The sequence below is a fragment of the Lontra canadensis genome, unplaced genomic scaffold, assembly GCF_010015895.1.
Source record: "Lontra canadensis isolate GAN:19392208 unplaced genomic scaffold, GSC_riverotter_1.0 scaffold25, whole genome shotgun sequence".
NCBI lineage: Eukaryota > Metazoa > Chordata > Mammalia > Carnivora > Mustelidae > Lontra > Lontra canadensis.
The window spans coordinates 15,299,439-15,326,695 of NW_022631019.1; the positions used below are offsets into that span (position 1 = coordinate 15,299,439).

The 27,257-nt window shown below is 56.8% G+C and overlaps 1 protein-coding gene across 10 annotated transcripts in view; it reads right to left on the bottom strand.

Moving 5' to 3' along the window:
- The window catches only part of RAP1GAP (RAP1 GTPase activating protein), a 65,667-nt gene extending 38,830 nt beyond the window's left edge, over nucleotides 1-26,837 (bottom strand). For 3 of the 10 annotated variants that reach the window (XR_004383345.1, XR_004383341.1, XM_032863673.1), the window contains exons 1-2: nucleotides 11,100-11,167; nucleotides 9,159-9,194 (exon numbers count right to left, since the gene is read on the bottom strand). Coding sequence is in view for 3 of the 10 variants with exons in the window: in XM_032863673.1 (XP_032719564.1) it covers nucleotides 9,159-9,194; nucleotides 11,100-11,143 (80 nt within the window). In the remaining 7 variants the exon portion in view is untranslated. Of the gene's footprint in view, nucleotides 1-9,158; nucleotides 9,195-11,099; nucleotides 11,169-26,716 lie in introns of those variants that run through there. The other 7 variants (XR_004383346.1, XR_004383348.1, XM_032863675.1 and 4 more) reach the window with 5 other exon arrangements.
- Nucleotides 26,838-27,257: the final 420 nt, after the last annotated feature.

A 27,257-nucleotide genomic window follows, 5' to 3' on the forward strand; every position in this document is an offset into this window, starting at 1 on the left:
GGCAGCTGGGTGGGCCCAGGCCTTCACCCCAGCCAGCTCAGAGGATGTTCTGCTCACTCTGGTCTGGTCTGCCTGCCCACAACGCCCACCCCCTCCCCCTGACCTGCCTCATGAGCAGCAGTTCTTGATCTGAGAGACGGTAGGCCTCCAATGCCCCTGGCTGCTCAGCTGCCTTCCACCCGCTGCCAGGAGAGGATATGGAATGTTCCAGATTTGGGGTGGGGCAGGGAATCTTGCTTCTGCCTCAAACCCTTTACACTCACTCACTCTGCCTTCTTTCTGGACTCCCTTTCCCATGGCTAGCTCCTTCGCACTCAGGCCTCCAGAGGCCCTCCCTCATACTGTTAGCCAAGGGGGACCCCTTCCCACCCACCCCGTCATTCATTACCCATTACCCATCTGAAACGACCCAGTTTGTCTGTTAGCTCATTTTGCATCTGTCTTCTGCACTGGGAGGTAACCTGCACGAGGCTGGACACCATGGCCATTGGACTTGCTGCTGTGTCCCTAGTTCTTAGACACTACCCGGCACACAGTAGGGTCTCAGTAAATATTTGTTGAATGAACAAATGGCTAATGGAAGCCATGAAAGAATCCTGTGAGGTGAAGATTGTCCCTATTTATAGATGTGGGAACTGAGGTTCAGAGAGGTTAAGTCTCTAGCCCAAGATCACACAGGGAAACAGACCCAGTCAAGTTTAGCGACTCTGACTCTGCTAGAAACCCAGCACATCGGAATGTTTTTGTAACCAATCTTCCCATATTATAGGCAGGAAAACAAGCCTCAGAGAGGGAGGGTTATCTTTTTCCAGGTCACCTGGGCCCAAAGCTGGTGCAGCTTGAAGCAGATGCACCCGCTAGCCCTTCCAAAGTACCTTGTCATTGCTCTTCCGGTCGCTCACATGGGGGCTACGGACACCCCACTGAACAAAGGAAGAAACCACAGATCAGCGAGGGCAGCCACTGCACAAGGCCACCCAGCCGGGACTGTGCAGGCCTGTCTGGCTGCCTCAGCCCGTGTTCTTAGGGCCAGTCCAGGTTGGTGCGGACGGCCGGAGAGCGTGCTTGCGTGTACGCAGCTCTCCCCTCCCGGCAGGGGGTGAGCTTCCAGACGCCAGAGTTCACACCGTTTCCTCCCTCTGCAGGGCCCAGCACATAAGGACGACATGGCAATAACCACGATCGCTGCCATCGCTCCGGGCCAGCGGAAGCTTTCCACCTTGGCACACATGATCTCATTTCGTCCCCACAATAATCTTCAAGGAGGTGCTTTTGTTTTCTTCATTTTACAGGTGAAAAAAATGAGCCCCAGAGAAGCAAACTTAAACCGCACACAGCACAGCGTAGAGCAGTTCCAGGAGCAGGAAGGAGGTCAGGGGACCCTGGCAGGCCTCTGCCCTGTGGTGGCCTGGGGGTTCAGACCCCCAGGAGCGCCCACAGGAAGTCACAGTGGGGCTTGCAAAGATATGACCTGATGGCTACCCCTCCCACCTTCAGCTACCAGGTCCAATTCTGTCCTGTGTCCGGCACAGGCCATCACATACTTTTCTCCCTCCACAGTGCTGCTGGGCCACTTCCTCCAGGAAGCCTCTCCTGATTCCTAGGTGTGGGGGAGGAGTCCTTCTCAGACTCCCTGTATCTTCCCAATCGACACTTATCACCCCCAGTAGAACCACCTCCTTCCTCATTTCCTGTTTATCTCATCTCCAATGTCAGTCACATCCCCAGTGTCTGGTTGGCCCTCGGAGGGCATCCGCACGCTAAATATTTGCTGAATTAATTTGCTGAATGAATGAATGAATGTCTTGGGGGAGACCCTGAACTGAGGAAAGTCTTTAGGGGATTTGGGGATATTAGAAAAGTCCCCTTTACAACCACTGCTTCTCAACCAAAGCACCTCAATAGTGCCTCAAATTTAGTATTAGAATCTTACTGAGTCTCTCTCTGGTGTAATAAGGCTTTTCTCTTAAGATGCAAACACTTGGTCGGGGCGCCTGGGTGGCTCAGTGGTTTAAAGCCTCTGCCTTCGGCTCAGGTCATGGTCCCAGGGTCCTGGGATCGAGCCCCACATCGGGCTCTCTGCTCCATGGGGAGCCTGCTTCCTCCTCTCTCTCTGCCTGCCTCTCTGCCTGCTTGTGATCTCTGTCTGTCAAATGGATAAATAAAATCTTTAAAAAAAAAAAAAGATGCAAACGCTTGGCAAAAGGGAAAACATCCACTGAGGACACACGTTGAACTTATTTCATTCTAAGTCTCCCGTGGGGTAAGCAATACAGCTCTCACTGTTATGGACAATCTGAGATTCAGAGAGGTGGACGGGCGTCTGCCAGGTCACACAGCAAGTAAGAAAAACTGAAGTTGGAATCTGAAGTCAGGGCTGCCAAAAAACGGAACCCAAGTCTTCCCATGCACCACCTACACAGGGACCTGAGTCTGAGCATTGCTGGGATGTAGAGGCGAGTAGGGCCCACCAGACGGAGAACCTTAGAGCTGCAAGTGCCCTTATGGTCCTCTTCTGTCTCTTCACTGTGCATAAGGTAGGCAAGGGGAAAGTAGCCAGAGACAGGGACTCACTGCCCAAGATCCCACGGGAAAACAGCAGCAGTCCTTGGACCAAAACCCATCTGGAAGGGATCTTCTGTTGTCTCCTAAGCTGGAGGGGCTCTTCCTTGGAAGGGGGGGGTTTTCTCTGGATTGGGCTCTCTCCCAGGAGCTCCCCCCCTCCCCAGAAAGAAATGGCCTTCCTTAGAAGGGGCCATCGCCTGGCCCCCGAGGAAGATAAAGGGCTTTAAGGCCTGCAGGAGCTAAGCCGAACAGAGGATGAAAATGAGCATGGACTGGAACAAGTAGCCGTTGAGTCTGGAAACAACAGATTTGGAGAGATAGGATCTCTGTCCTTATCTCATTAAAGGGCCACTGTGGGTGATCGGAGGCCACCGAGGCTACATCTAGGCTCAGGCAACTTGTAAAGAATTTTTTTTTGGAAGAATTTTTTTTAAAAGATTTTATTCATTTGTTTGAGAGAGAGAGAATGAGAGAGAGAGAGAGTGCGCATGAGAAGGGGGAGGGTCAGAGGGAGAAGCAGACTCCCCGCCAAGTAGGGAGCCCGATGCGGTACTCGATCCCGGGACTCCACAACTTCATCGTGACCTGAGCCGAAGGCAGTCGCTTAACCAACTGAGCAACCCAGGCGCCCCATGGAAGAATTTTTGATATCCAAATATGGAATGGATTACTTCGAGTAGAGTGAGCCTCCTGTCACTCGGAGTGAGCAAGGAAGAGCTAGTCAAGGAGCTGCTTGGAGGTCATGATGGTCTTAAGGAGGGATGGTGGGCTTCAGGAGGTCTTGAAAATGAAAGTGAGGGGTGCCTGGGTGGCTCAGTGGGTTAAGCCGCTGCCTTCGCCTCGGGTCATGATCCCAGGGTCCTGGGATCGAGCCCCGCATCGGGCTCTCTGCTCAGCAGGGAGCCTGCTTCCTCCTCTCTCTCTGCCTGCCTCTCTGCCTGCTTTGTGATCTCTCTCTGTCAAATAAATAAATAAAATCTTTAAAAAAAAAATGAAAGTGAATTTTTCTCAGGAGACCCCCAAAGCCTCATTCCGATACTCAAAAGGGTCATGAACCAAACAAAGTAAGGCCTTCTTGCTAGGTGGGAGGTCACAGGAGGGTATCTCAAAGGTCTCTTTCATTTCCAAAGATTCCAGAAGGCCCAAATTCTCTGATTCTAAGATTTTACAAAGCCGGGAGTCTAAGACTCAATCGTTCTGCCTGTCAGTCACTGACATTATACGCAAACTCCCAGCAGACCCTGCTTGATCTCCCTCCTCCTCACTCTTCCAAGCCACCCCTGACCTCATTTTCTCTCATCCCTCCAGCCATACTGGCTTCCTCCCTGTTTCCAAGACAGCCGAAGCTTGTTCCTGCCTCAGGGCCTTTGTGCCTGCTGTTGCTTCTGTCAAGAATGCCTCCTTCCTCCGGCTAACTCCTCCCACATCCAGCTCCTCTTATTCTTCAGTTTTGGGTTCAAATGCTACCCCCCCAGGAACGCCCTCCACGACTCCCTGGATCATCCTTCAGCCGTACATCCCAGGGTGATATGCAAACCAGAGCCCGGTTGCTTAGGTGCAAATCTCAGTTTTTGCCAAGAGACCTTCAACACGCTGCTTGACCCCCCTGCTGCTTCAGTTTCCTCGGCCCTAAACGGGGGGTAATAACAGTAGCTCCCTCATGGGCCCGTTGTGAAGATTAAATCCATCAATCCATGAAAAGTGTTTTGGAACACAGCCCGGCACGCAGTAAGATTTAGCTAAGGATCAGCTCTTGGTAGCATGAACCCTTGCTTTAAAATTCAGCACAGAGCACCTGGGTGGCTCAGTGGGTTGGGCCTCTGCCTTCGGCCTGGGTCGTGGTCTAGGGGTCCTGGGATCGAGTCCCACATCGGGCAGGGAACCTGCTTCCCCCTCTTTCTCTCTGCCTGCCTCTCTGCCTACTTGTGATCTCTCTCTGTCAAATAAACAAATAAAATCTTAAAAAAAATAAAAATAAAATAAAATTCAGCACAGCTGGGGACACCTGGCTGGCTCAGTCGGTGGACATGCGACTCTTGATCTCAGGGCTATGGGTTCAAGCCCCATGCTGGCTGTGGAGGTTGCTAAATATAAAATCCTTAGGGGCACTTGGGTGACTCAGTCATCAAGCATCTGTCTTCAGCTCAGGTCATGATCCCAGGGACCTGGGATCCAACCCCACATCAGGCTCCCTGCTCAAAGGGAAGCCTGCTTCTCCCTCTCCGTCTGTCTCTGCTTGTGTTCCCTCTCTTGCTATCTCTCTGTCAAATAAATAAAATAAAATCTTTAACTATATATATATATATATATATATATATATATATATATATATATTCCTTAAAATTCAGCACAACCATCATGGTTCATTTCTTACCTATTTATAGACTGTCTCCTCTAGTCCCCGTTTTATGGACAAGGAAATTGAGGCTCCAAGAGGTGACTTTCTGGCCGCACCAAGCTCTCTGAAGACCAGGACTGGGCCTGTCTCATTTCCTGCTGTCCCTAGAAATGTGCCTGGCATACAGAAGTCACTTGCTAGTTTTTTTGTGGCTGAATGAATAAATGACCACAACTTCATCGCTCTGAGGTTCTGTGCAGCCAGGAGCCTGGGCCCGGAAGACCCTGTTGCAGCCTGCCCCTGCCCACCCTAGCCCCAAGTGACCCCCAGCGCAGTCGAGGTCCCAGCCTCATTCAGAAGTGGCTGCTGGGCTGGACAGGCTAACAAGAGGGTCATCAGCATCCACGCCTCTGTCCCCAGTGGTACTCCCTTACCCAAGTTGGGCCAGGGGGGATGAGGCAGGAGATGTCTTGGCATGCCTTGAGGGAATCCCTGCCCAGAGGTATGGTGGCAGGTGTGGGCTCAGGAAGCAGCTGCTGGCTCCCCGTGTGCTCTGCCAGCTGCCCGCCGGGGGCCTGCCCACCAGATGCATAATAGATGAGGAGGCCCGGCGGGCTGTGCCTGCCTGGCATTTCAGAGCCACTAATGAGGCCGGCCTCATGCTTCCTGCAGCAGCACACAGGGCCCCCAGGCTTCCAGCTCAGAGTTTACAGAGAGGAGCCACCTGAGGACAGGGACCACCCACCCCGACCTCACACTCAGCACATATAGCATCCAAGAGAGCAAGGGCTGTAGCTACGGGGCCAGGCTGACCTCACTGCCGGTCTGGGTTCATCACTCGCTGTGTGCCTGGGCTGGCTCCAGCCCCTCCCTGAGCCTCAGGTTCCTCATCTGTAAAATGGGGAAATGATGGGAATCGTCTCTCACAGTCTCTGCTGCGTAAAGCTGGCACAAGGAGGGAATGAGATAATTAAGCTGAAGTGCTTGGCCCAGGGTCCGAGACCCAGGAAAAGCGTCATATGTGGGAGCAACCGGTACCATCACTGCCAACAGGAGATATCCAGGCGACCAGATGGCCCTTCCCGGGGGGACACATGAGGCTGGGCAGTGACCCCTGCTCTGGGGGTGCTCAGGGTCATTGCATTCTCCTCTCCTCCCTCACCTCATAATCAGAACGTCCCTCATTTCTTTGGCTTCCTCATCTGGCCAAGGCCCCTCCCTGGGCAGGAGAAAAGGCTGGATTCAAACCCAGCCCTCACTAGTTCTCAGTCTTGGTTTTGGCCTCCAAAATGGGGAAACTAAGGCCAATCTGCAATACTGTCATCACAACCGAGACCACCTGAGACAGTGTCTGACATGTTGTTGGCAGGTAGTTCTTGCTTGGGTCCTGCCTGCCCCCCCAACTCCTAGCCTTAAGGTCCTCTTCCAGAACCCTTCCCTTGCACAACTCTACTTAGCCATCTCCCAACCCTGACACCTCTCCGCCTCTTTCCTCGCCCCACCATCTTAATCCACCTTCAATCTCCAATCCCCGTTAGGTCACAGAACCACAGTTACCCCCTATCCCACTGGCTCCTAATCTTCATGCTGGGCCTCATCCTTTCTTCACACCTGTTCTGAGCTTCTCCACTGCAGATAACCTGCTGGTGAGGAGCAGGGGGTAGGGGAATCCAGCCATGATCACATCTGGCCTATATCAGGCCTCGCTGCTCCCTGAGCTAAGCCCCAACTTCTTCATCCTTTTTTTAAAGGGGGTGGAGGAAGCCACATCTCTTCCAGGAAGTTCTCCCAGCCTACTTGACAAAGTTTCAAGTGTTCCGCACTGGACACATTTAATTCAACTCCACTGACATCTATTAAGAATTTCCTGGGTTTGGGCAGCTGTGTAAGACTGTGTGGAGGAAAGAGACATGAGAAGAAGAGAGCCCAGCTTTTTGGTGACTCATGCTAGAAAATGGGCCCAAGTCAAAAATAACTCAAGGAACCCCTGCTTTCAAGGACCTCAGAGCCTGCCTTGTACCACAGCATTAGACCGACACATTCAACTCACTGAGCGATCCAATTCCACACTTAACTGAGCAGCAAGTGGGGCTCAGAGAGGGGAAGCGACCTGCCCAAAGTCATACCATGAACATGCGGCAGAGGCAGATTCCAGTCCACACCTGTCAAGACTCTGAAGGCCACCTCTTTCCGTTACTCCAGAAATGAGCATGCATGTGGGCTCTACAGGCATGATAAGCAGAGGGAGGTACTCTAAGGAGAGAAAAAACGTGGGGATCTGGAAAGAAAACACTCAACGCACAGTGATAAAGGTGGGCTGGAGGGCTGCAGGTGTGGTGAGGGCTTGTGGGAATGGGAGGAGAGGACATGTCAAGGGGATGGGAAAATGTGAGCAAAGGTACGGAGATGGTGCTCTCAGGGGCTATGTTCCCACTGATCAGAAATGCAGATCACAAGAGAAGTGAGTCCCAGACTAGCCAGAAAGTCATAATTCATCATCAAAATGACCCCTATTTACAGAGCAGTAACTATATGCCAGGCACAGGCTGGAAGCTAAGCAATCCGCTTAGAAGGGAGGGCCTTAGACGTTAGCACCTTGGACAGCATCTCCAGGGAGGAGGGTGTGGGGCAAGGCACTTCCGGGACTGCCCAAATCCTCATGATTCCAAAATCCTATTTCAGAAGTTTGTCAACTGTGGCCCAGAGAGGGGAAGAGGTTTGCCCAAAGTCACACAGCTAGTCACTTACCATCAGTCCTGGGCCCTCACCTCTGATGCTTTGTTCAGGGCTCCCTAGAGGAGTTCTGAGTCTCCTCTCCATCTTCAAGACCTCTCTCAAGGGCTTAGACCCACCGTGTGGTCTGGAGGCCCTGTCACAGAATGCATGAGACTCTGGGCTCTGCAGGGTCTGAAGATTAAGATTCAAATCCCAGCTCTGCCCCCGAATAGCTGTGTGACCTTGGACAAGTCACTTCCTCCACTCTGTGCATCACTGTTCTCATCTGTAATTAGAGATAACAGTTCCTAACTCCGGGATGTGGTAAAGACTATGTGAGATGATACAGTTCACGCACCTAACAGTACCCGGGTACACAGCAGGTCCTTGACAAGTGGCTGTTGCTAAAACACTATTAATGAAGTCCTTGAAGAAAAGGATGGCGTCTTCCTCACTTCACCTCTATCTCCCCTCACCCTGTCCCTGCCCTGGGCTTAGCATATGATCCTGCACTACTGGAGGCTCAAATCAACTGGGCACAGCAGTGGGAGATAAAGCCCAGAGAGGGGGAGTGACTGGTCCTAGGCTGCACAGAGAGCATCAAAGGAAGATAAAAGGGCAGGTCCTGGACCTCAGCCTGGGCACCTGGGTGCCTCCCACCCCAGTGTGGCTTCCTGGGGGGACTCAGCAGCAGGTGGGACAATGGTGCCAGACAGGAGTGGTCTAGTAGCTGTGGGGGGGGGCACACTGCAGGGCCTGGGGACCCTGGGAAGCCCCCAGCAGGGGCAGGAAGCGAGAGCTCTCCCGCTGGAGTTGAAGTGGTAACGGGAGCAGCCAGCTGGGCCCATGTGCTGTTGGGGCTGGGGAAGCTGGGAAGCACCTGCCTGCTGGGCTTCGGGGGTGCTGTGGATCCCGAGGCGAGGCCGCACCTCCACCCACTGCTCTCGCTGTTGGGGAAGCTGCAGACACAGCTGCCCCCTCTTCCTCCAAAGAGAGGGCAGCCTCAGACTGGGGCAACAGGCTGCAGGAGGGGGTTGTGAAGGCTATGTATGGGACGGAACTAGAGGATTTGGGGTCAAGGGCACTCTCAGCCCCCAAGAGGCCATGAGGTAGGAAGAGAGGGAAGAAAGTACTTTCAGTGAGGGCCTACAGTATGTCAGGCCTTATTTTTGTTTTTTAGGTGTTTTGTTTGTTTGTTTTACAATTTTACACTCTGTTAAATGGCCATTTTAATCCCCATTTCACAGATGAGAACACGGAAGATCAGAGAGGTTAGTGAATCACTGAGGTCACACAGGTGCTAGGCAGAACTAAGATTTAACCTGATTTTCATGACTCCGAGTTGGAGATCAAGAGAGAACTGGAGGGCAAACCAGCTGGGGGAAGAACTGGTAAGGTCTGCCCCCTGCATCACCTGGAGAGGGTGGCCGCAGGGCTGGTGGGGTCTGGTGTGTCATTGTAGGGTGGGGGGACTGGTTTTGGAGCGTTCCCAAGATTCAGCCAAGCAGCCCAACCCCTCCTGAGAGGTCCCAGTACTCACCACACACTTCGGCGAGGGGTGAAGGATTTGTCCACTCTGAAACACAGCAAGAGGGGCAGCAGATGAGGGGGCAGCCCCTTCTCACCCAGCCCTGCCTAGCACATCAGGCCAACCCCAACTCACCCAGCACCCTGCCTGTGGGGCCTGGAGGAGATATTGTTTCTTGGGTGCCGATGCACTGTCACAATCCCCCAAAGGCTGCAGAGACCTGGTTAGGTCTCTGCAGTGTCCTGTTAGGGACATGGGAAGGTGTGGGGTGGAAAAGTAAAGGGAAACGGCGGGATTGGGGGCACAGGGGTAGGGAAGCAGGGGCCCAGGACCAGACTAGGGGCTGGTGGCCGAGACGGGGTTTTGGGAACAGGTGGAGTGGGACAAGATTGGAATTCCAGGCAGGATTGAAGGATGTGGGTGTTTATGGTTTATGGGGGGCAGGAAGAACCATCCCTCCGCTTTCTTGGCGGCCTGCCTCCATCCCAGAGCTAGAGCTCACTCGTATCTACCCTCCTCTCCCACCTCACCCCCAGCACACACAGACTCCCTACCCAGCCTCATCGCACAGCCAGAGGAAGAACAGGAGCCCCAGTGCTCAGGGGCTACCCGCAGACTTTGTTTTCCCCAAATCCCTCCAAGTCCGAGACGTCACAAAGAGGGTGTGGATGTTGCCCTCTGAGGGCACCTTGAGGTTGGGGAGGGCTGGGGTGAGTTCCACCCTCCTGCCCAGCTGGGGGCCAAGAGACTGGGCAGCTGTTGGGACAACAAACAACTCTTGCCTCCTGCCCAGAGGCCAGAGGAGAATGGGGAAGGGGGACCAAACCAGACTCTGCCAGAGGGTGAGGCAGGGCTGGGGTCTTCCTAGGGGTCAGCTCATGTGGACTCTGCAGACAAGGAGAGGGAGGCCTGAGAGGTCAGGGCTTGTCCCAGCTCCCACCACGGACCCCAGCCACACTTCCTGGCCTGCCTCTCCATGTCAGTGCCCAGGAGTCCTGGGACTTCCCCAGCCTCTTTTCATCGCCTGGAGGCTAGCAGGGCCCCAGATGAGGAGGGAATCCTGTCTCCCACCACCCCCACAACCCCTCTGCCAGGGTCCCTGGTGAGGCTGGGCATTTAGTGAGGGCTGCCGACTCGGACACCACCCCCACAGCTCCCAGAGCACCTGCCCTGCCCCCGCAGCATTACACCTGTGAGCTCCAACTGCTCTGCTCCCCAAGGAGGGTCCTGTGTGTGTCTCCCCGACAAGGAGGCAGGGCCTGGTGGGAGGTCATCCAACTGCCTGGCCAGGGAAGGGGCTCCGGCCCCAGTCTCTGCACCTGGTCTTCCTTCCAATTTACCAAGTCTCTGCCTAAGGCAAGAATCTCCCCAGCCCTACTCTGCACTCCTCGGAGGTGGACACTTGGGGTCAGGAGGGACGGTGACCCCAAGAGGGACCAGTCACCACTCTGCCTCCAGGGCCCTAGGTCTCCGAGCCCCGGCAGCCAGCAGCCCCGGGAGGAGGAGGTTTCTGAGAGCCAGGTGGCCCCAGAAAGGGGGCAGCTCAGGTGCCGCGGAGTTGGGGGCCGGGCAGGGAAACGTAAGCATGGGCCTGCTGATGGCTTCTAGGTTCTCTCCTTCCGAAGCCTCACTGAAGGGGCCCAGCAACTTCAAAGGCCAAGTAGAGGCTCCTGCAGGGCCGCGCCCCGACCCTGGGGCGCGCACCCACCGGCTCCGCACCCCAGCCCTGTGCAGAGGCGCTGTCACGCACGGAGCAGCCCACCGAGCCCTCGCGCGCCCACGGCTGTCCGCGGGCAGCCGGCCGGGACCCACAGGCGCGCACACGCGGACTCACCCCCGAAGCGCTCCCCTCACACGCAAACCCAGACTCCCAAGTGCGGCGCCCCCCGCCCCCGGCCCGCCCACCCCGGGGGCCTCCGCGCGCACACAGGCGCCCCCGCCCGGCGCACCTACCCGCCGTAGGCCCCGAAGGTGAAGCTGCGCTTCCGGCCGCTCATGGTGCCGCCGCCGCCCGGCAGCCCCGCCGCCCGCGCCGCGCCGGGGCAGCCTTCCCCGCGCCCGGGTCACCTTGGCAACTCGGGCCGCCCCGCCCCGGCCACAAGCCCCGGGATTGTCCGCGCCCCCGCGGGCCGCGGGCCAGCTGCCGGGGCCGCCGCGCGCAGAAAGGGCCGCTTGTTCGCGCCGCCCGCGGGCCGGGGGCGGGGGCTTCGCGGGACTTTCCGAGCCGGGACCTCGGAGAGGGGCAGGGGGGATGCGGGGCACACCGGGTGCTGGCCAACAGCTATCCTCCACCCCCGACCAGGGGCGCACGGGGCTACAGACCCTCTTCTGCAGACTACACCCAGTGCCACTTCCCCCTCCCCCGAGCCGTTGGGCGGTGCCGGCGGATCTCCCCCACCCCCCACCCCCTTCCCACTCCCGCCCGGAGCCACGAGGAGGGGGAAACTCGCAGCGGGCGGAGTCAAGAACTTGGAAACCAGGGTCAAAATGGTCTGCACTGTGGGCAAGTCCTTGCCCTCCCTGTGCCTCAACATTCTCATTTGCAAAATGGAACTCCGCCCCCCCCCTCCCGCCAACACACACACACACACACACACACACACACACACACGCCCCTGTGGTGCTGGAAGTTGTTCATTCATTCTTGCAGAGTGCTCAGCCCAGGCCAGATACACAGTAGGCACTCGATAAATGGCTGCTGCGTGAATCTCGCGCTGTAAGTCAAAAGCTCTGCTTTTCGGGCAAATGGTGAAGGAAGGGGCACAGTCTCTAGAGTGCCCTTCTACTGCCCACTCTCATCCCTCTCTCCTAGGTGCCCCCCCCCCACTGGCTGGTGAGGAGGAGGAGCAAAGGGGATGAAGATGCCCCACTAGGTTCCAGCCCTCCGCAACCTTCTGCGCAGGATCTGGGCTCTGAGTCCCAGAGCAGGTCGCTCATTCACTCAGCAAACACGGGGACCGCCTCCTCTGCACGCTGCTCGCTCAGAGCTCTCTGCCCAGCGCCCCACCCTGCAGGGAGCTGTCGCTCCTGGCCCCAACTGAAGATGGGTCCTCAGACACAGGACATTCATTGGTCCGGCCCCCTAGACTCGCCCACCCCTTCCAGAAAGCCCCCTCTGGCCCCCAAAGAAGAAGGGATTACCTCAGGGCAGCCCTCAGAGCCTTGAGGTTTTCTGTGGGGTTTTCTGACTAAGGGAGTGCAGGGAGAACAGAGGTAGGGGGAGGGGAGAACGACCAAGGGTACAACAAGAGGGCAGGGCGACAGGCTGGCAGGAATTCTTCAGAAGCCTTTCAGGACCTGTTCCACCTGGGCCCTGGGCCAGGGCTATCAGCCCCAGCTTCCCCTGGGAAATGACTGGTCTGGGTACCGACCTTCACAGTTTGTCTCACGTGGGCAGGGGGACGTGGTGTGCAGGTCTCCCCATTTCAGACACAAAGAAACTGACCTTGGTTCATAGCAATTGCTTCTCTCTTGGAGGGTCGGCCCCCAGCTCCCCTCCCCGCCCCTCCCCTCCCCTCCTCTCCTCCCCACCACTTCCCTCCCCTCCCTACCCCGGACCCCTTCTCTCCACATACTCTGATGGGTTAAGGAGCCGTCAAGAGCGCCCCTTGTTTGAAGGCCGGGCAGGGCTGGCGAGATTGCCTTGGGCCTAGAACTATCCCCTCGGTTTGGTGTTTAGAAGGTCGTCTGGCTCCCTCTTGGCAGGCGCTCCTGCCTTTCTGCTTTGAGCAGGGCCTCAGATGCCTGGGTGGAGGACCCGGCCAGGCCAGTGGAGGAAGTCCACTCCTCACAGGGCAATCCAGGAAGCCCCCCAAGGGGCAAGGCCTAGGCGCCGGCAGGCTGGCCTGAGGAAGGGGAAGTGTTCCCTTCCTAAGTGAGAGCAGCACATGGGTGCCCAGAGATTGGGGGGGGAAATGGGAGACCAGGAGCTGGTGGGGTCTACACAGTGCCAGGACTGGGACCCAAGGCCCCAGACCTCTCCAGGCTGCTGCACCCCCTTGGACATGGCCGTCAGCCTCGTCAGTCTGTCTTTTCAGCGGGAATGACTCCTGAGTGGACTCTGCATGTCCACTTGGCACCAAAGCCAAGTAGTCTCCAATGTGCCAAGTTTCCCAGCCGGGCCTGGCCCCGGGGAGGCCCTGCTGGTGCTGGGACAGTGGGTCCTTAAGAGGGGCTGTGTGGGCTGCAGGATTCCCACCGAAGACAAAGAACCCAGTGTGGGCTCCAGCCTCTTGGGTTCTGACCAGCTGCAGCTGCTTCACTGGCTGGGGGGTGGCGTGAGGGTGGGGGTCACGTTCCCTCAGCCAGGGATGCACAGGACACTCCCTGGCCAGCTTCTGGTCCCTCAAGCAACAGCAGAATTTAAATGTACTTTCTTGGGGCACTTGGGTGGCTCAATTGTTAAGCATCTGCCTTTGGCTCGGGTCATGATCCCAGGGTGCTGGGATCGAACCCCATATTGGACTCCATGCTTAGCAGGGAGCCTGCTTCTCCCTCTCCAGCTCCTCCATGGTTGTGTTCCCTCTCTTGGTATCTCTCTCAGTCACAAATTAATTAAATCTTAAAAAAAATAAGTGTACTTTCTTAACCTGCAAGACCACTTCCAAGAATGTGCCCCCTGCCGCGTCACAGCACGTAAGCCTGAAGATGGATGGCCAGCGACAAAGGGACAGGGAGGCAGGAGCTTATACCTTCATCCTTCAACTCCCCCAGGGTTCAAATCTCAGCCCGCCCACTTGTGAGCTGCGTGACCTTGGGCAAGTCACTTAATCTTTCCGTGCCTCCGTTTCTTAATCTGCAGAATGGGGCTGACAAAAATAACACACCCACCTCCAAGGGTTTTGCCAAGGATTGACCAAGTTAACAGCTACAAAGCACTGAGAATAGTCTTTGAGGAGCTTGGGTCTATTAAGTAAGACACTTGCTGCTGCATTATTTTTCATTAGTCCGATGGGCACAAAGTCACCGTTTTTGTAGAGGTAGCGAAGATTTATTAGTAGGGGTTCCAAAACAAACTAATGGCCACCCAGAGGGAACCAGAGAAGTCCATTAAGGTCCGTTTATGCCACACAGTACTGTGCAGCTGTTGGAAAGAATGGGGCAGATCTATGCCTGGACAAGTGGCACAGCCTCCAAGACAGACAGACAGAAACACACACACAGACAGTGCATAAGGGTGTCAGTGCTGGACCAGGCTCTGATACTTCCTAGCTGTGAAACCTCAAACACATTTTTTAACACCCACCCCAGACATCCGGCCTCCACTGGGCACTCAGTAGTGTCAGGTGAGTGCCAGCTGGTGTACCCTAACTGATACCCGGACGTCCTTGCCACCTCTGCAGTGGGACAGAGCTCCCTTCCTCCTTTCCCTCCAGCCTCTCCCCTAGAAACCAGAGCCAAGCTTTCCCCCTCCACAGCTCAGGCCCTCCCTTGAGGAGGAAGCTTCCTCTTCTAGGCCTCCTAGATTTGTACCCAAGTTGTTCCAACAGGTGCCAGACTGTGCGAGGGAGGAGGGAAGGCTGCAACGGCGGAGGGCTGCAGAGCTCCCCTTCCAAGTTCACCCTGGGGTGAACTCTGGGAGTTCCACCCACCTGCCTCCAACTCCCCTTCTTCAGCCCTCAGCAGGGCTGAGAATGTAAGAGAATAGGGAGGGGTAGACTCCCGGGAAGATCTCTAGCCTGGGCTCCAGATGGAGCTTGTGGGGTCAATTCTGGTTTCCCACTCAGGATATCTGCCTGGAACCTCCTGGGCAGGAGACAGGGCGGTCCTGGGCGTCCTGCCCAGCCAGGCAGCCTCCTGTGGGCTCTGCATTCATCAGCTTTCCTCCCTGGGCTTCAGTTTGCTCACCTGTTAAAACACCCACTCTCACTTTGATGGGTTAAAGATATAATAATGGAAAAACGCACTTGTCTTCAGAGAATTCCAGGGAGTCATGGCATTATTATCCTTAGCCTGTGGTTTTTCTAGCCAAGCCACACCACACCCACCCAATCCCAAGATGCTATAAACCCTGAACTGGGAAGAGAGGGAAGAGGGTGTGGGGCTTGGCTCACAGTCTTCCTCCAGACAGCTTCCCAGTGAGGTTACTGACCCAGCCATCCGTTGTCCTGGTTCTGAGACCCCAGTCGCATTCAGTGGGTTCCTGAGACCTCTGCCTACTCAGAGTGTCCCCATCTGAGACCAGGACCATCTGGCCTGGCCAGAATGAGCAGAACGAATGCCGCCACTCAGACCTCCACCACTGAGGATGTGTCTCTGTTCATCCTCTGGACCATGTGCCTTGAGGGCCCTGAGAAAAAAGTCCTTCTGGAAACACAGACACAAAGGAAGGTGCTTCTTTCTTCCTTCCTTTAATACTTCAGCAAGTACATACTGAGTGTCTACTGTGTGACTGACACTGTGCAGGCACCAGTGATAGAGGATGAACAAGACAGATACGGTCTGGGGCAAACCTGCGTGCACACCTGGGCAGAACCTTCCCAGGTCATACATGCACTTGCCCTGGTACTGTGCACAGAAACATCCAGCTCGCACCTAGAAGAGCATATCAAAATAAAATGCACGCTGTCATGCTTACATAAACACCAGGTTCCAGAGCCCCCCATACACACACGTGCGCACACACACACACTCAAACACAAAGTTCAAACCACGCTCACACACACCCCAAATCAGTGTGCACTCGCCTACTGACTATGGCTGTATTTGCATACACATGCGTGTGTTTGTGAACACAAGCCCACATACCCTTAGATCACACTGTGCTCACACAATAAACACACACAGATACACATGTACACACACATCACATGCACAAACACAGCATGCCCAGCTGACTATTGGGAAAAAATAGAGGTTGGAGAGTGGATGGCTTTTTGAGGGCAGGGGGATCCAGAGGTGTGCAACTCCGGCATCCCCAAGGAGAGGGGAGGCCAAGGCCCCTTTCACACACCTTAGGCTGGAATCCAGCCAGCCTCCCACTCCTACTCTCCTGCTAAGGGCATTTTCAAGAGCAGGGAGGCTGACCTGGAAATGAGACTGCTTGATGCCCAGAGTCCCACCCAGCACAGCTAGGCTGACTGAATCCTGCCAGGAGGAGACTTGGGTTGTGGCCCCCCAGTTCTGCCTAGTACAACCCCTTCCCAATTGGGACTTCTACAGGTCCATTTTTAAGACAGGGGATAGGATGCCCTAACAATTCCCTAAAGGGCCAGCCCTTCCCACCAAGCCAGTCTGGGGTCCTGTGAACCCCTCTTCATCTGGCTAAGGTCCCCATCACGACAGTGGTTTCAACTGGGGTGGCTCTGTCCCCTAAAGGGCATTAGAGAAATACCTGAGCGTGGTTATGGTCTTTAGCAATTACTAGGAATCACCACTGTCATTCAGTGGGTAGGTGCCAGGAGAGCTGTGTCAGGAGAGTCCCACCTAAAGAAGACCTGTTGTGTACACACACACACACACACACACACACACACGTGTGTGTGTGAAAGCATTTGGTTACTTCATTAGGTCCTGTAGTGTGATCCTGCCGGAATATTTATCTACAGACCTAGAGAGCTTTTACTTCTCTTAGGGCAGTATATTGTTTGGCTTTTGAAATTAGCTGTGTAGGTAGGCTTATTATCTAGGAATACCATTACAGGAAAATAAAGAACGCGTTTTTTAAAACCCTGTTCTGAACCGGGCCTAGGGAGTCCGCCGCGGTCCCGGGCGCCCTCAGCTGGCCGTCATAGGAACTGCAGAGCGAGGGCTAGTCGGGCTCCAGCACCAGGGACAGCGCCCCGGGCGTCTCTCCAGGGGCAAGTGGGGGCCCAGAGGGCGGCCGGGAGGAAGCGTCTTGTATTCTCCGCTGCGCACTCGCCAGCCCCCGCACTCTTCACTCCTCCCCTTGTGCGGAGGTGGCCCCCAGAGACTGCCCTCTCCCTTCTCCCGAGCGAGAACTGCCGCGCCTCTCCTGGCCCACAAAGGCACACCTGCGCGCCACAATGGCGGCACCTGTGCCGCCGCCCACCGTGTTCCAGCCGCCCCCCTCTTCCCCCGGACCTGTTCTCTCCGTGTGCAGATCACAGGGCTGCACCTACGCGTCCTGGAACCTCTATGATCCCCACAAAAGCCCCAGATCATGCAAGAGTTATATGTCAGCCATTACTGATGGGGAAACTGAGGCTTGCAAACGGAGCAGAGCAAGCTTCTGACGCCCCCTCAAGCCCTCAGCCCCCAACACATATGCAGGCACCCCAGCTCAGTAGGAGCAGTGACTAGTTCTTGAGGCCTGTACCAAACACTCTTGTTGGTTCAGTCCTCCTGACCACCCTGTAAATTAGGAGCAATTATCACCCACTGTTCATAGACCAAGAAACTGAGGCCCTGAGGGGCTTGCCCCAGGGTTAGTAGAAGTGACTGTAAAGACCTTCTGAGGTCTTAACTCTACTCTGAGTCCCACTCAGGGACTCCTGCCAGAAGAAAGCCCTAGCTCTGACTGCCTTGGAGGCCCGAAAGTCTCCTGTACTCAGGAGTTGGGTGGGGTGGTGCTCAGGACCACCTCCCCTCCAGCCCTCACAGAGGAAGTCCTATCTACCCATCCTCACAAAATGTAGCCTCACAAAGCACTTCCCCCAGGCACACAGTAGGTGCTTAATAAATACTTGCTGTTTGGCTAAAGCCCTGCCTTCCAGGAACCAGGTTTCTAAACCCAAAGCCACACAGCCTGGGCACGGAGCCTGGACACGGAGCAGGGCAGTGTGAGCATGGGGGAAGGACACGGACAGAGAGCCAGACCGTGGGGCTCCAGCCCAGTCCTGAGCTGTGTGACTCTAAGCCTCAGTTCCCACATCCAGAGAATGGAGATGTACTAGCTGGTAGTTTATAGAAGGACGATGCTCCGTACAAGAGATGAGCCACACAGAGTGTACTTAGCCCAGGGTCTTGTGCCCACAGAAGGCTTGCACGGTGGTGGCTGCTAATGCCATTGTCAGCAGGCAATGAGGGTGTACAAAGTCCAGAAACCCCTGCTGAGTGTGCCCCCGTTTCCACAGGGCAAATTAGCTACAACGTACCCCACGGGCAAGCTGGAGAGCAAAGAGGCTGAACAATGCACGGTATGTGGCTGGGTTGAGGCAGAAGGAGGGGGGAGAGGCAGCCATCATGCATGGTTTAGGAATGCCTGGAGCCCCACACCCTCACTGTGTCATTTCTGACCCTCAGCTCCCAGCCTCGGACTCCAGATCAGACCCCTGGTCCCCTCAGCATGGCCGGTACTCCGCAAATATTCAGGGAATGAATGAATGACGTGCTAGGTTGGCTATTAAACAAAAAGAAAGCTAAAATCAATTTCATTCCTATCACACTACATCTGGGGGCTGACATCGGCATGGGCTGGAGTCAGACGGACCTGTGTTTGAATCCTCACTTCTGTCACTTTCTGGTTGTGACTCGGGGCCACTTTCATAACCTCTTGAAGCCTCAGTTTCTTCATCTGTACAAGGGATGGTAATGATAATAAAATTACTCAGCTCACAGGGTTGTTTTGGGGATTCAGTGTAAAGTGCTCAGCCCTGGCATATAGTAGGCGGTCAGTAGGTAGGGATTATCTTTAGTACTGTTACTGGACATGTGCTAGCATAGCCATATACTGAGTCATGAGACCCGGGTCCCAGGCTCAGCTTGACTATGGGCAGGGCCTTACCCCTCCGGGCCCAGTTTCCTTCTTCGTATAATGAGGGCTCTCCAAGGTACTTTCTCAGTCTGATTTTTTGGGGCAGCCGGGCACATTGGGCGGGAGGCCTCTAAGAAACAGCTCTGCCCCTCGGCTTGGAGAAGGAAAGTATGTTCCCGTGACAGGGAGGAAGGCAGGCATCACTCATACCTTTCCTTTTCCCACTTCCACACACCTCAGAACAGAACCAGCCCCCCTAGACACTGTCCCCTAGGCTGTTCCTAATGTAGAGATAGTCCTGGAGCCACACCCCATGGGCTCTGAGCCTCGGGGGTCCCAGGATGGTGCAAGGGGCCCAGGGGAGGAGACATCTGGGTGTGGAGCCCAGGACCAAAACTAGCTGTGTGCTCTGGGGCTCATCTCTTGGCCTCTCTAAGCCTCAGTTTTTCTTGGCTGCCAAGTGGGGGGGTGAATAACAACCACCGCCCGAGCTCTGCCAGCCCCAAGGGCCCTGGCGTGCATAAGACGCAACCCAAATGTGAAAGCCCTTTGTGAATTGCTACCATCGGGCGTAATCATAATAATTATTATCTCTAAAACAAGGGGGTTGGACCAGCTGATCCCACGGGCTCCTCTCCAGCTCTGATGCTGAGGATTTCTCGATTTCCAAGCTGGGAATTTATGCAGACATAGGCCAGGAGAAGCCAGGGTCTGTGGGATTGTAAATCCCCAGGAGCTCTGCAAAAAAATCTCCCCATTCATCCTCTTCTCTCAACCCAGCCTGGGTGCTGAGCCCCAGGGACAGGCCACAGGGATGGGGAAAAGGAGGGAGGAGAACCTGGGAGGTTCAGGGCTGTGTCCTCAAAGTGTGGGGACAGCCCCAGAGTGTGAACCCCCTCCCCACCCCTGCATAGAACTGCCGCCACTCCCTAAGGGCTCAGCCCCTTCCTCTCTACCACACCCTTCTCCTGACCCCATCTAATTCTGCACACAGTAGTCCAGAGTGGTTAAAAGTGGAGGCAGATAGCCCGTAATTCAAATCTCAGCTCCAGCCACACACCAGCCGGGTGACCCTGAGCAGGTCATTTAAACTCTCTGAGCCTCAGCGGGTCTAATAACAGTTGCTCTGAGGATTAAATGAGATCTGTGAAAAGTGCTTAGCATAGAGGTCTACATACTGCAAATACACAATTCATGCCCCCCACCTGTGTTCTATCACTCGGCCTCTCTTCTGCTTCTCCCTTGCCAGAACCTTCCTGACGGCTGCTATGTTATCCCTGAGCTAACCAGCTCCTTCCCAGCCTGGCTGACTAAGGGTGGGCCCCAACGATGTGGCATGGGGGTGGAGGGGACAGATCCCAGGTTTCTCCTGCCCATCAGAGGACCATAGAGGGCCATACCTCCCCAGCCGGGGAAGTCCAGGGGCCTGTCTCGTGACTGGGACGGAGAAGACTCTGTCCCAAGGGCTCTGTCCAGTCCTGCATCTCGGGGCTTAAGGTTCTGGGGGAGGGACTGAAAGGGCACCCATATGCACTGGGAAGAGCTCCAGGATCTCAGGGGGAAACAGGTGGTGAAGGGGACAAGGCTGGAGCCCACAGAGACAGAGCTTTCAGGCCCTGGTATCCAGGGCCTGCTGCATAAACATTCTGCCAGGGGTGGATGGCCTCTCTTGGGACCTCCGAGATCAGGAAGAGGTGCAAGGCTTGCCGACCCCCAGGGGGCCTTGTCCTAGCAGTCCCTTGCAGGTAAGTGACACACCCTACTCTTTTTAAACTTTTTTTTTAAAAGATTTTATTTATTTATTTGTCAGAGAAAGAGAGAGAGAGCGAGCACAGGCAGACAGAGTGGCAGGCAGAGGCAGAGGGAGAAGCAGGCTCCCCACAGAACAAGGATCCCGATGCGGGACTTGATCCCAGGACGCCGGGATCATGACCTGAGCCGAAGGCAGATGCTTAACCAACTGAGCCACCCAGGCGTGCCGACACACCCTACTCTTGAGAATGGAGGACTCGGGGCTGCCCCAGCAGTTTCCGCAGGGACCATGCAAGCAGCAGAAGAGAAAAGTTCCCAAGGTCACCTTCCATCCAACGCATCCACCCTGCCCCAAAAGCCCTCACTTAGAGGAGTGGGACCTAGGAGAAAGCTGACTTCTGAGCTGGGGTCCGGTATCTTTTCCTCACAGACTTGGGACCGAGCACCGAGGAACAGAGCAGAGGGCTGGACCCACATGGGTCCCCGTTCCACCTCCCATGATGGCCTGGCTGCAATGGGAGGGCCGCTCCTGTGGCCTCAGGCAGGTCACAGCCTCTCCGGCCGCTCAGGAGTCTGTCCTTGCCTGCCGTCCATGCCAAAGCTCAGCAGCCCCAAATTCCCAGGGGAGCCTGGGGGAACAGGCAGTTACAAGAAACGGCGCGAACCCCCCAGAGACACAACCCAGCTGAGACACAGAGACACAGATAGCTTTGTCTCACCAGATGAGTCTCACCGGAGCCGCATGACAAAAGCAGAAACCACACCTGCCCTTTCCGTGGATGGAAAGGTGGGCTGCACTTGCCTGAGATCACCCAGCTAGTGGGGTGAGGTGAGAGGGGCAACATGGGTCTCCTGGTTTCCAGCACAGATGGCAGTCTCCTGCTTCCCTGAGCATTTGGGGCCTTGGTCCTCTGGCCTGTCCCAGGGATGGAAAGATGCTCCTTTGCACACACGAGGAAAACAAGACTCGGGGAAACAGGCCATGGGACCATTCTTACACAGTGGGGCAGGGCAGAGGAACTGTGCCAGGCTAACTCCTCCTTCTCAACCCAAGGGCTGCCCACAGAAGGTACAGCTGGTCCCTCTGAGGGTCTCCCCCCTGGATTTCAGAGAAATGCAAACTCCTCGGTCTGGCATTCAAGGCCCTCCATGAGCGGACTCCGTCTCATCCCTACACACACCTGCTGGAGCCAAGCCAGCATCCCTATGTCCATCTCACGCTGGATCCAGTTACGCCACCAGAAACACCACCACTCCCCTGTCCCTACGCAGCTCATAATTCCACGAAGAGCTCCCGTTACTGCTTAAGACGGCCCCCCACCCCGCGTGCCAGGCACTGACCCCTCACGGCGGAATCACCATCTCCCGTGATCACAATGCCAACTGCCTTGGAAATGTGAAGTCATGGGAAAAAATCCCCACTGCCCCAAATCCTTGAAGAAAAAGCTTATTTTTTTTCTTGCCATAATAAAATTTGAAGTTTTTAAAATAGATCGTTCCTCATGTTTTTCTGGTATTTGTTTTTCCTTCTGTTCATTGCTATCTCTGAGCGCGGTTCTGTGTTTTTCAAGGCATCTCCCAGCCGGCATGTCTGATCTGTGCAAACAACATTCCCAGGTAGGCAGGCGGACGAGGGCTCATCACCCCCGGTCTATGGAGAAGGAAGGAGGCAACGGAGCGTAAGTGGCTGCTCTGACGTCATACTACACTTGGATCCCTGACGACTCCCAGCCCATCTCCTTTTAAGTCCCCAGCAAATCCCCCACCATAAGCAGCGGGGTGTTGCCTTGGGTCCTGGCCTCCATTAGCCCCCTTAACCTCTGGCAGGTGAGAATTCTACCACTGAGCCACCAATGCCCCACTAGACTCCTTAACCTTTGAAACAGCCCCATCAGCAAATAAAGTGGGTGATGCGCCCTTTATAGATAAAGAAACAGAGGGTCGGGGCACCTGGGTGTCTCAGTTGGTTAAGCGTCTGCCTTTGGCTCAGGTCATGATCTCAGGGTCCTGGGATCAAGCTCCACGTCTGGTTCCCTGCTCAGCGAAAATCTCCTTCTCCCTCTCCCTCTGCCTCTGCTCGTGCTCTCTTTCTCACTCTATTAAATAAATAAAATCTTAAAAAGAGAGAGAGAGAGAAAGAAACAGAGGCTTGGAGAGATGGAATAACTTTCCTTAAGTCATATAGCTGTTCAGTGGCAAAGTCAGAATTTGAACTCAAGTCTTCTGCTTCCAAAAGGCTGCCCCTGTCTGCAGAGGTATTTACCTCTGGATGGCGTGGGCACATCACTCTACCTCACTGAGCCTTACTTCCTCCTCTGAGGCGTGGTCACAGTAACATCACACTGGTCTGTGGAAGGGGCCAAATGATGCCACACCCAGCTCAACTCTGTTGTCCTCGGTGCCTGTCACAGTCCCTGGGACACACCACACTCTCAGTAAATGCTTACCAAATGTTCCAACGAGGTCCCTGCCGTGGTACCTGCACACAGCACGAGCATTATAGTTGGCTCCTTTCTTCCAGTGGGACTCCCCTGTTTTGGGGTGTCTCCCCACTAGCACCCCTCTGGCTCTTCTCCCTTCCTCCCCTCTGAGTCATTGCTTGTAAGCACTAGTCTTCAGCCCTAAAAACAGAGCACGTTTGGGGGCATAAAAATCCCTCCAGATGTTGAACCACAACAGCAGGCCCCTGCCCTCAAGTTCCCCTCTGCTGTTCCTGGGGTGGCCATCGCAGGACGTCCCAGGGCTGATGGCCCGTATTCAACCTAGTGCAGGCCTGGAGTTCTCAGTCTGCTGGAATCCTTCGACAGGGGCCCCCGTCTCATCCCATGCTGTCCAGCAGAGCCAACTTCCTTTCCTCATTGGCAGAAGGACTGCCACCTCACACCTCCCGCTCGCTGGCTGGGCTGAGCTGGAGAAGGGCCCAGAGACGGGAGATGATTTGCTTGGGCTGCACAGCCAGCAAGAGGCGGGGCCAGGTCTGGACTCAGAACCAGCACTCTGGCAAGCTGATGTTAAGTACCCGAACCAGAATGGCAAAGCCCAGAGCTCCTTACTGCCCCCACGTAGCATTTGTCTGCCCTCGAGACCTTATCAGAGCCCAGAGAAGCATATCTCAGAAGCTGCTCCCCAGAATACTAGCCTCTCGGGGGGTACAGCCAGGGTGCCAGGGTGCGACCTAGCAGAGGATCTCAGAGGATTCCCCTCTCTTCACACCAGCTGGCCCCCAGCCTTGCTGGGAGGGTGAAGCAGAAGCCAGGACTTGGCAAGGCCCTCTGGCAAAGTGGCAAAGGAAAGGGAACCCCGGGGCCACTTGGACTGGGGTGTGTCCTATCTTAGGAGGGGCCCATGGAGCAGCATGTTCAGGGATCGCAGAAGGGTGGCAGGGTGGAGAGGCTCTGGTGGCAACCTGATGAGTGTCGGGGGGGAGGGGAAGGAGAGGAGGGTACACGGAGGGGGAAATGTCGGGCACCTTCCCGGTATTCTTAGGGTCAACTGAGTGGGGTTCAGGTGAAGCAGAAAAGAAGGAAGGTGAGGCTTTGCTGGGTTGGAGCCGGGGGCTGCGGGTCAGAGGGGCCTCTGCCACCCCCTCCCGGGGTGATGAGGAGTTCACGTCCTACACGCAGGAAGCTGATGTAATGCACACGTGTGTGCCCTCGTGGGGGCCTGGGTGTGGGTGGGTGCTTATCTGCCAGGTTAATTTCTCAGAGCGTGGGGCTTTCTTGTGCTCTTTCCCGTGCACACGCACGGGCGTGTGTGTGTGTGTGTAGGGCTCATGCCCAGGAGGGGCGTGGAAGCCACTGCCAGCCCGATGAGGCTTCTGACCAGGCTCTTCTCGAGACCACCACCTCCCCCTCTGCATGTCCACGTTCTGGGCGGGGTGTCTCTTGGTGTCTCTAGTGGCGGCCAGCGCTGGAGGTGGGGGTCTCCGCCTGCTCGTGCCCGTGTGTCCCTGTGTCTGGGTCTCGGGGTATTTGTTTTCGTCTGTGTCGCGGAGCTCGGCTGCTTCTGCCGCATGTGTGGCTGCTCGGCGGCCTCTGACGGCCCGGACAAAGGCCTCCCTAGACAGACAGGTGGTGCGGCAGACAGATCTGGCCCAGATGCCCTCAGAAGGCCTCTAGGCTCTGGTACGTGGCTGCAGGGCAGGAGGTGGGGCCGGTTGAGAGGGAGCTGAAGCAGGGACTCAGCGCTCCCCTACTCCAGGCCTGTGCCGATGCTACAGGGTCCGGAGGCCTGAGCAGTAGAGACACCCACCCCTGCCCCAGAGACAAGGAGACCCTCGGCATTTCAAGAGGTCAAAGGAGGAATATTTCTTGTCTCGAAGGGGTGGAGGGTGAATAGAGGCAGGAGAGGGGTTTCCTGAGATCCCTGTCAGGTAGGCAACACAGAGAAGAGGAGCTGGCTTCACCCAGGGAAAGCTGTGAGTCTCAGGCTGGAAACGGAAGGGGCAGCAAAGCAAGTACTGGGCTCTGGGAGAGGAAGAAGGCCTGAGTTCTGGCCACTGAAGAAAGGTGGCGGGGCTCTCCTTAACCTGAGCCAGCTTCCCCACCTCCCTCCAGATGCACCGTCACCTCCAAGAGGCACAGGGAGCGGGTCACCAGCAGACCAGCCACTCGTCACAGACCACCCCTCCTGCAAGATCCACCTAGATCAGGAGTCAGAGAAATGATGCTAGCCCTGGCAGAGGCGACTCTGTGACCTTGGGCAGTTTATTCAGCCTCTCTAAGCCTCGGTTTCCTCATCTGTGCAATGGAGACCTCCGTGTGCATGCACGCGCACGAACACATGCCCCACCTGACTTCGCTGTGCCCGGGGAAGGTGCTCCCCCTCCCTGCCACCTGGGCACTAAGCCTTACCTAGGATTCTTTCTGAGGCCATTAAAGCACCCTTTCACTTCTCCAAACCTGCCAACTGCTAGAGGGGAGCTCAAAGGGCAGCTGAGGCCTGGATGGAGAAATGGGGGGATTTCTGAGGCCCGCTGGGCAAGACCACCCCACCCCCACTCAGCTGCTGCCCTCTCCCCATTCAGGAGCAGCTTGGCTGATGTTTCCTCCCATTACTAGAAAACAGACCCTCGCCTCCCAGCTTCTTCCAGACTCAGGAAGGAGGGACCACGGCCCCACTGGCAGGGTGGGCTAAGAGCCTGGGACCCAGCTCCCTTTTCGAAGGGAATGACAGCTCCTACTTCACTTCCCCTCTGCCTTTCTCTCCCGCTCTGTCCTGACCCAGCTTCTTTCCGTGGCCCTTCCCGCTGGCCTCTGACTACCGCCAGGGAGGGACTGAAGCACGGGGACAGATGCCAATGTGCCATGTGTGAGGGGTGGGGGGTCCTTTTCGATTCCACCCCCAGGCCTGTGCTATGGCCCCAACAAAGACTCGGGGGTCATGCGCAGGTTGGGGTCTAACCACCACGAAGGGAGGGCTCTCGCCTCCTGAGCTGGGGCGTGTGTGTCTGTGTCTGTGCGTGCGCATGTGCGCGAGCCCGCGCGCGCGCGCCCCAAACCAGGCACCCCAAGGCTGGCACCAAAGCGTCTGCGGGGCGCGGGGACCGCCCTGTGGATTCCCATCGAGTCCTCAGATCCTGCGGAGCCAGAGAAGGGAGGTGGCGAGGGGGCGCCCGACTGCGTGACGCGGGTGCCCTGCTCCGCGGCGGGTCAGAGACAGGGGCGGGGGGAGTGCGCTCCGTCCTCGGGGAAGCAAGGACATCACCGCCCTCTCGGTTCAGGGTCGTTGCCCCTGAGGACCCCCACTTCCGTCCTCTGAGGAGCCGAGCGCCTCCTCCTGGGGGGCGTTAAGGCCCGCGGCCCCTGCCCAGGGATCGAGGGAACGCGCCCACTTCTCCGCGTTCCCCTCTCTGCGCCCAAGGCGCCCCCTCCCCAGGCCCAGGGCAAGCGGGACTCCCACCCACGCAGGGGGGTGGGACCCGCGCCCCCTCAGCGGCCGCCTGGACCGAGCCCCGCAGGCGAGGGGGGGTTCAGCCGGCTGAGCCCAGGCCTGCCCCCCACGCCCGCCTCCGGCCGCGGCCAACGCGGCCCGCGCCCCCTCCCGCCGACCCTCGGGCCCCGGGTCCCCGCCTGTGCGGGGTCCTGACGGCCGGCCGAGGGGAGCCCGCGGCACTGCTGTCCCTTCCCCGTCCCCGGGCCGCTCCCGGGCGGGGCGGACTCACCCGCGGGCCTGGGCCGGGCGTCCTGGGCTCGGCACTCCGGTGCCCGCGGCAGACGCTGCAGCTCTGCTCGGACGCGGCTTCGCGTTCGCCGCCGCCGCCGCCGCCGCCGCAGTTCGGGGAGGGGGGGCGTCACGTGACCGGGGAGCGCTCCTTCCCCGGCGCCGCTCCCCCCGTCACTGCGGAGCCCGAGCCGCGGGCGAGGGAGCGGGAGCGGCGGAGGCCCCCGCCCTGCCGGCCCCCGCGCGCTCGTCGCCCCTCACGGCAGTTCCGGCGGCGGGCGCTCTGTGCCCCCATTTCACAGGTGGGGAAACTGAGGACCAGAGAGCGCAAAGACTGGCTCAGGTTTACGTGGCTAGACTGCAGCAGGGCCCAGGGAGGACCCGGGGATTCGGCCGACAGCCGGTGCTCTTAAGGGGAGAGGGACAACTCCTGGGGCACGTGGGGGCGACGGGAAAGGTGGGGGACACGCCCTAGGCCCCCATAGGCTCCCCATGTCTGCAGGGACGGGGAGGAAGGAAAAAGCGCTGGCTTTGGTGCGCCA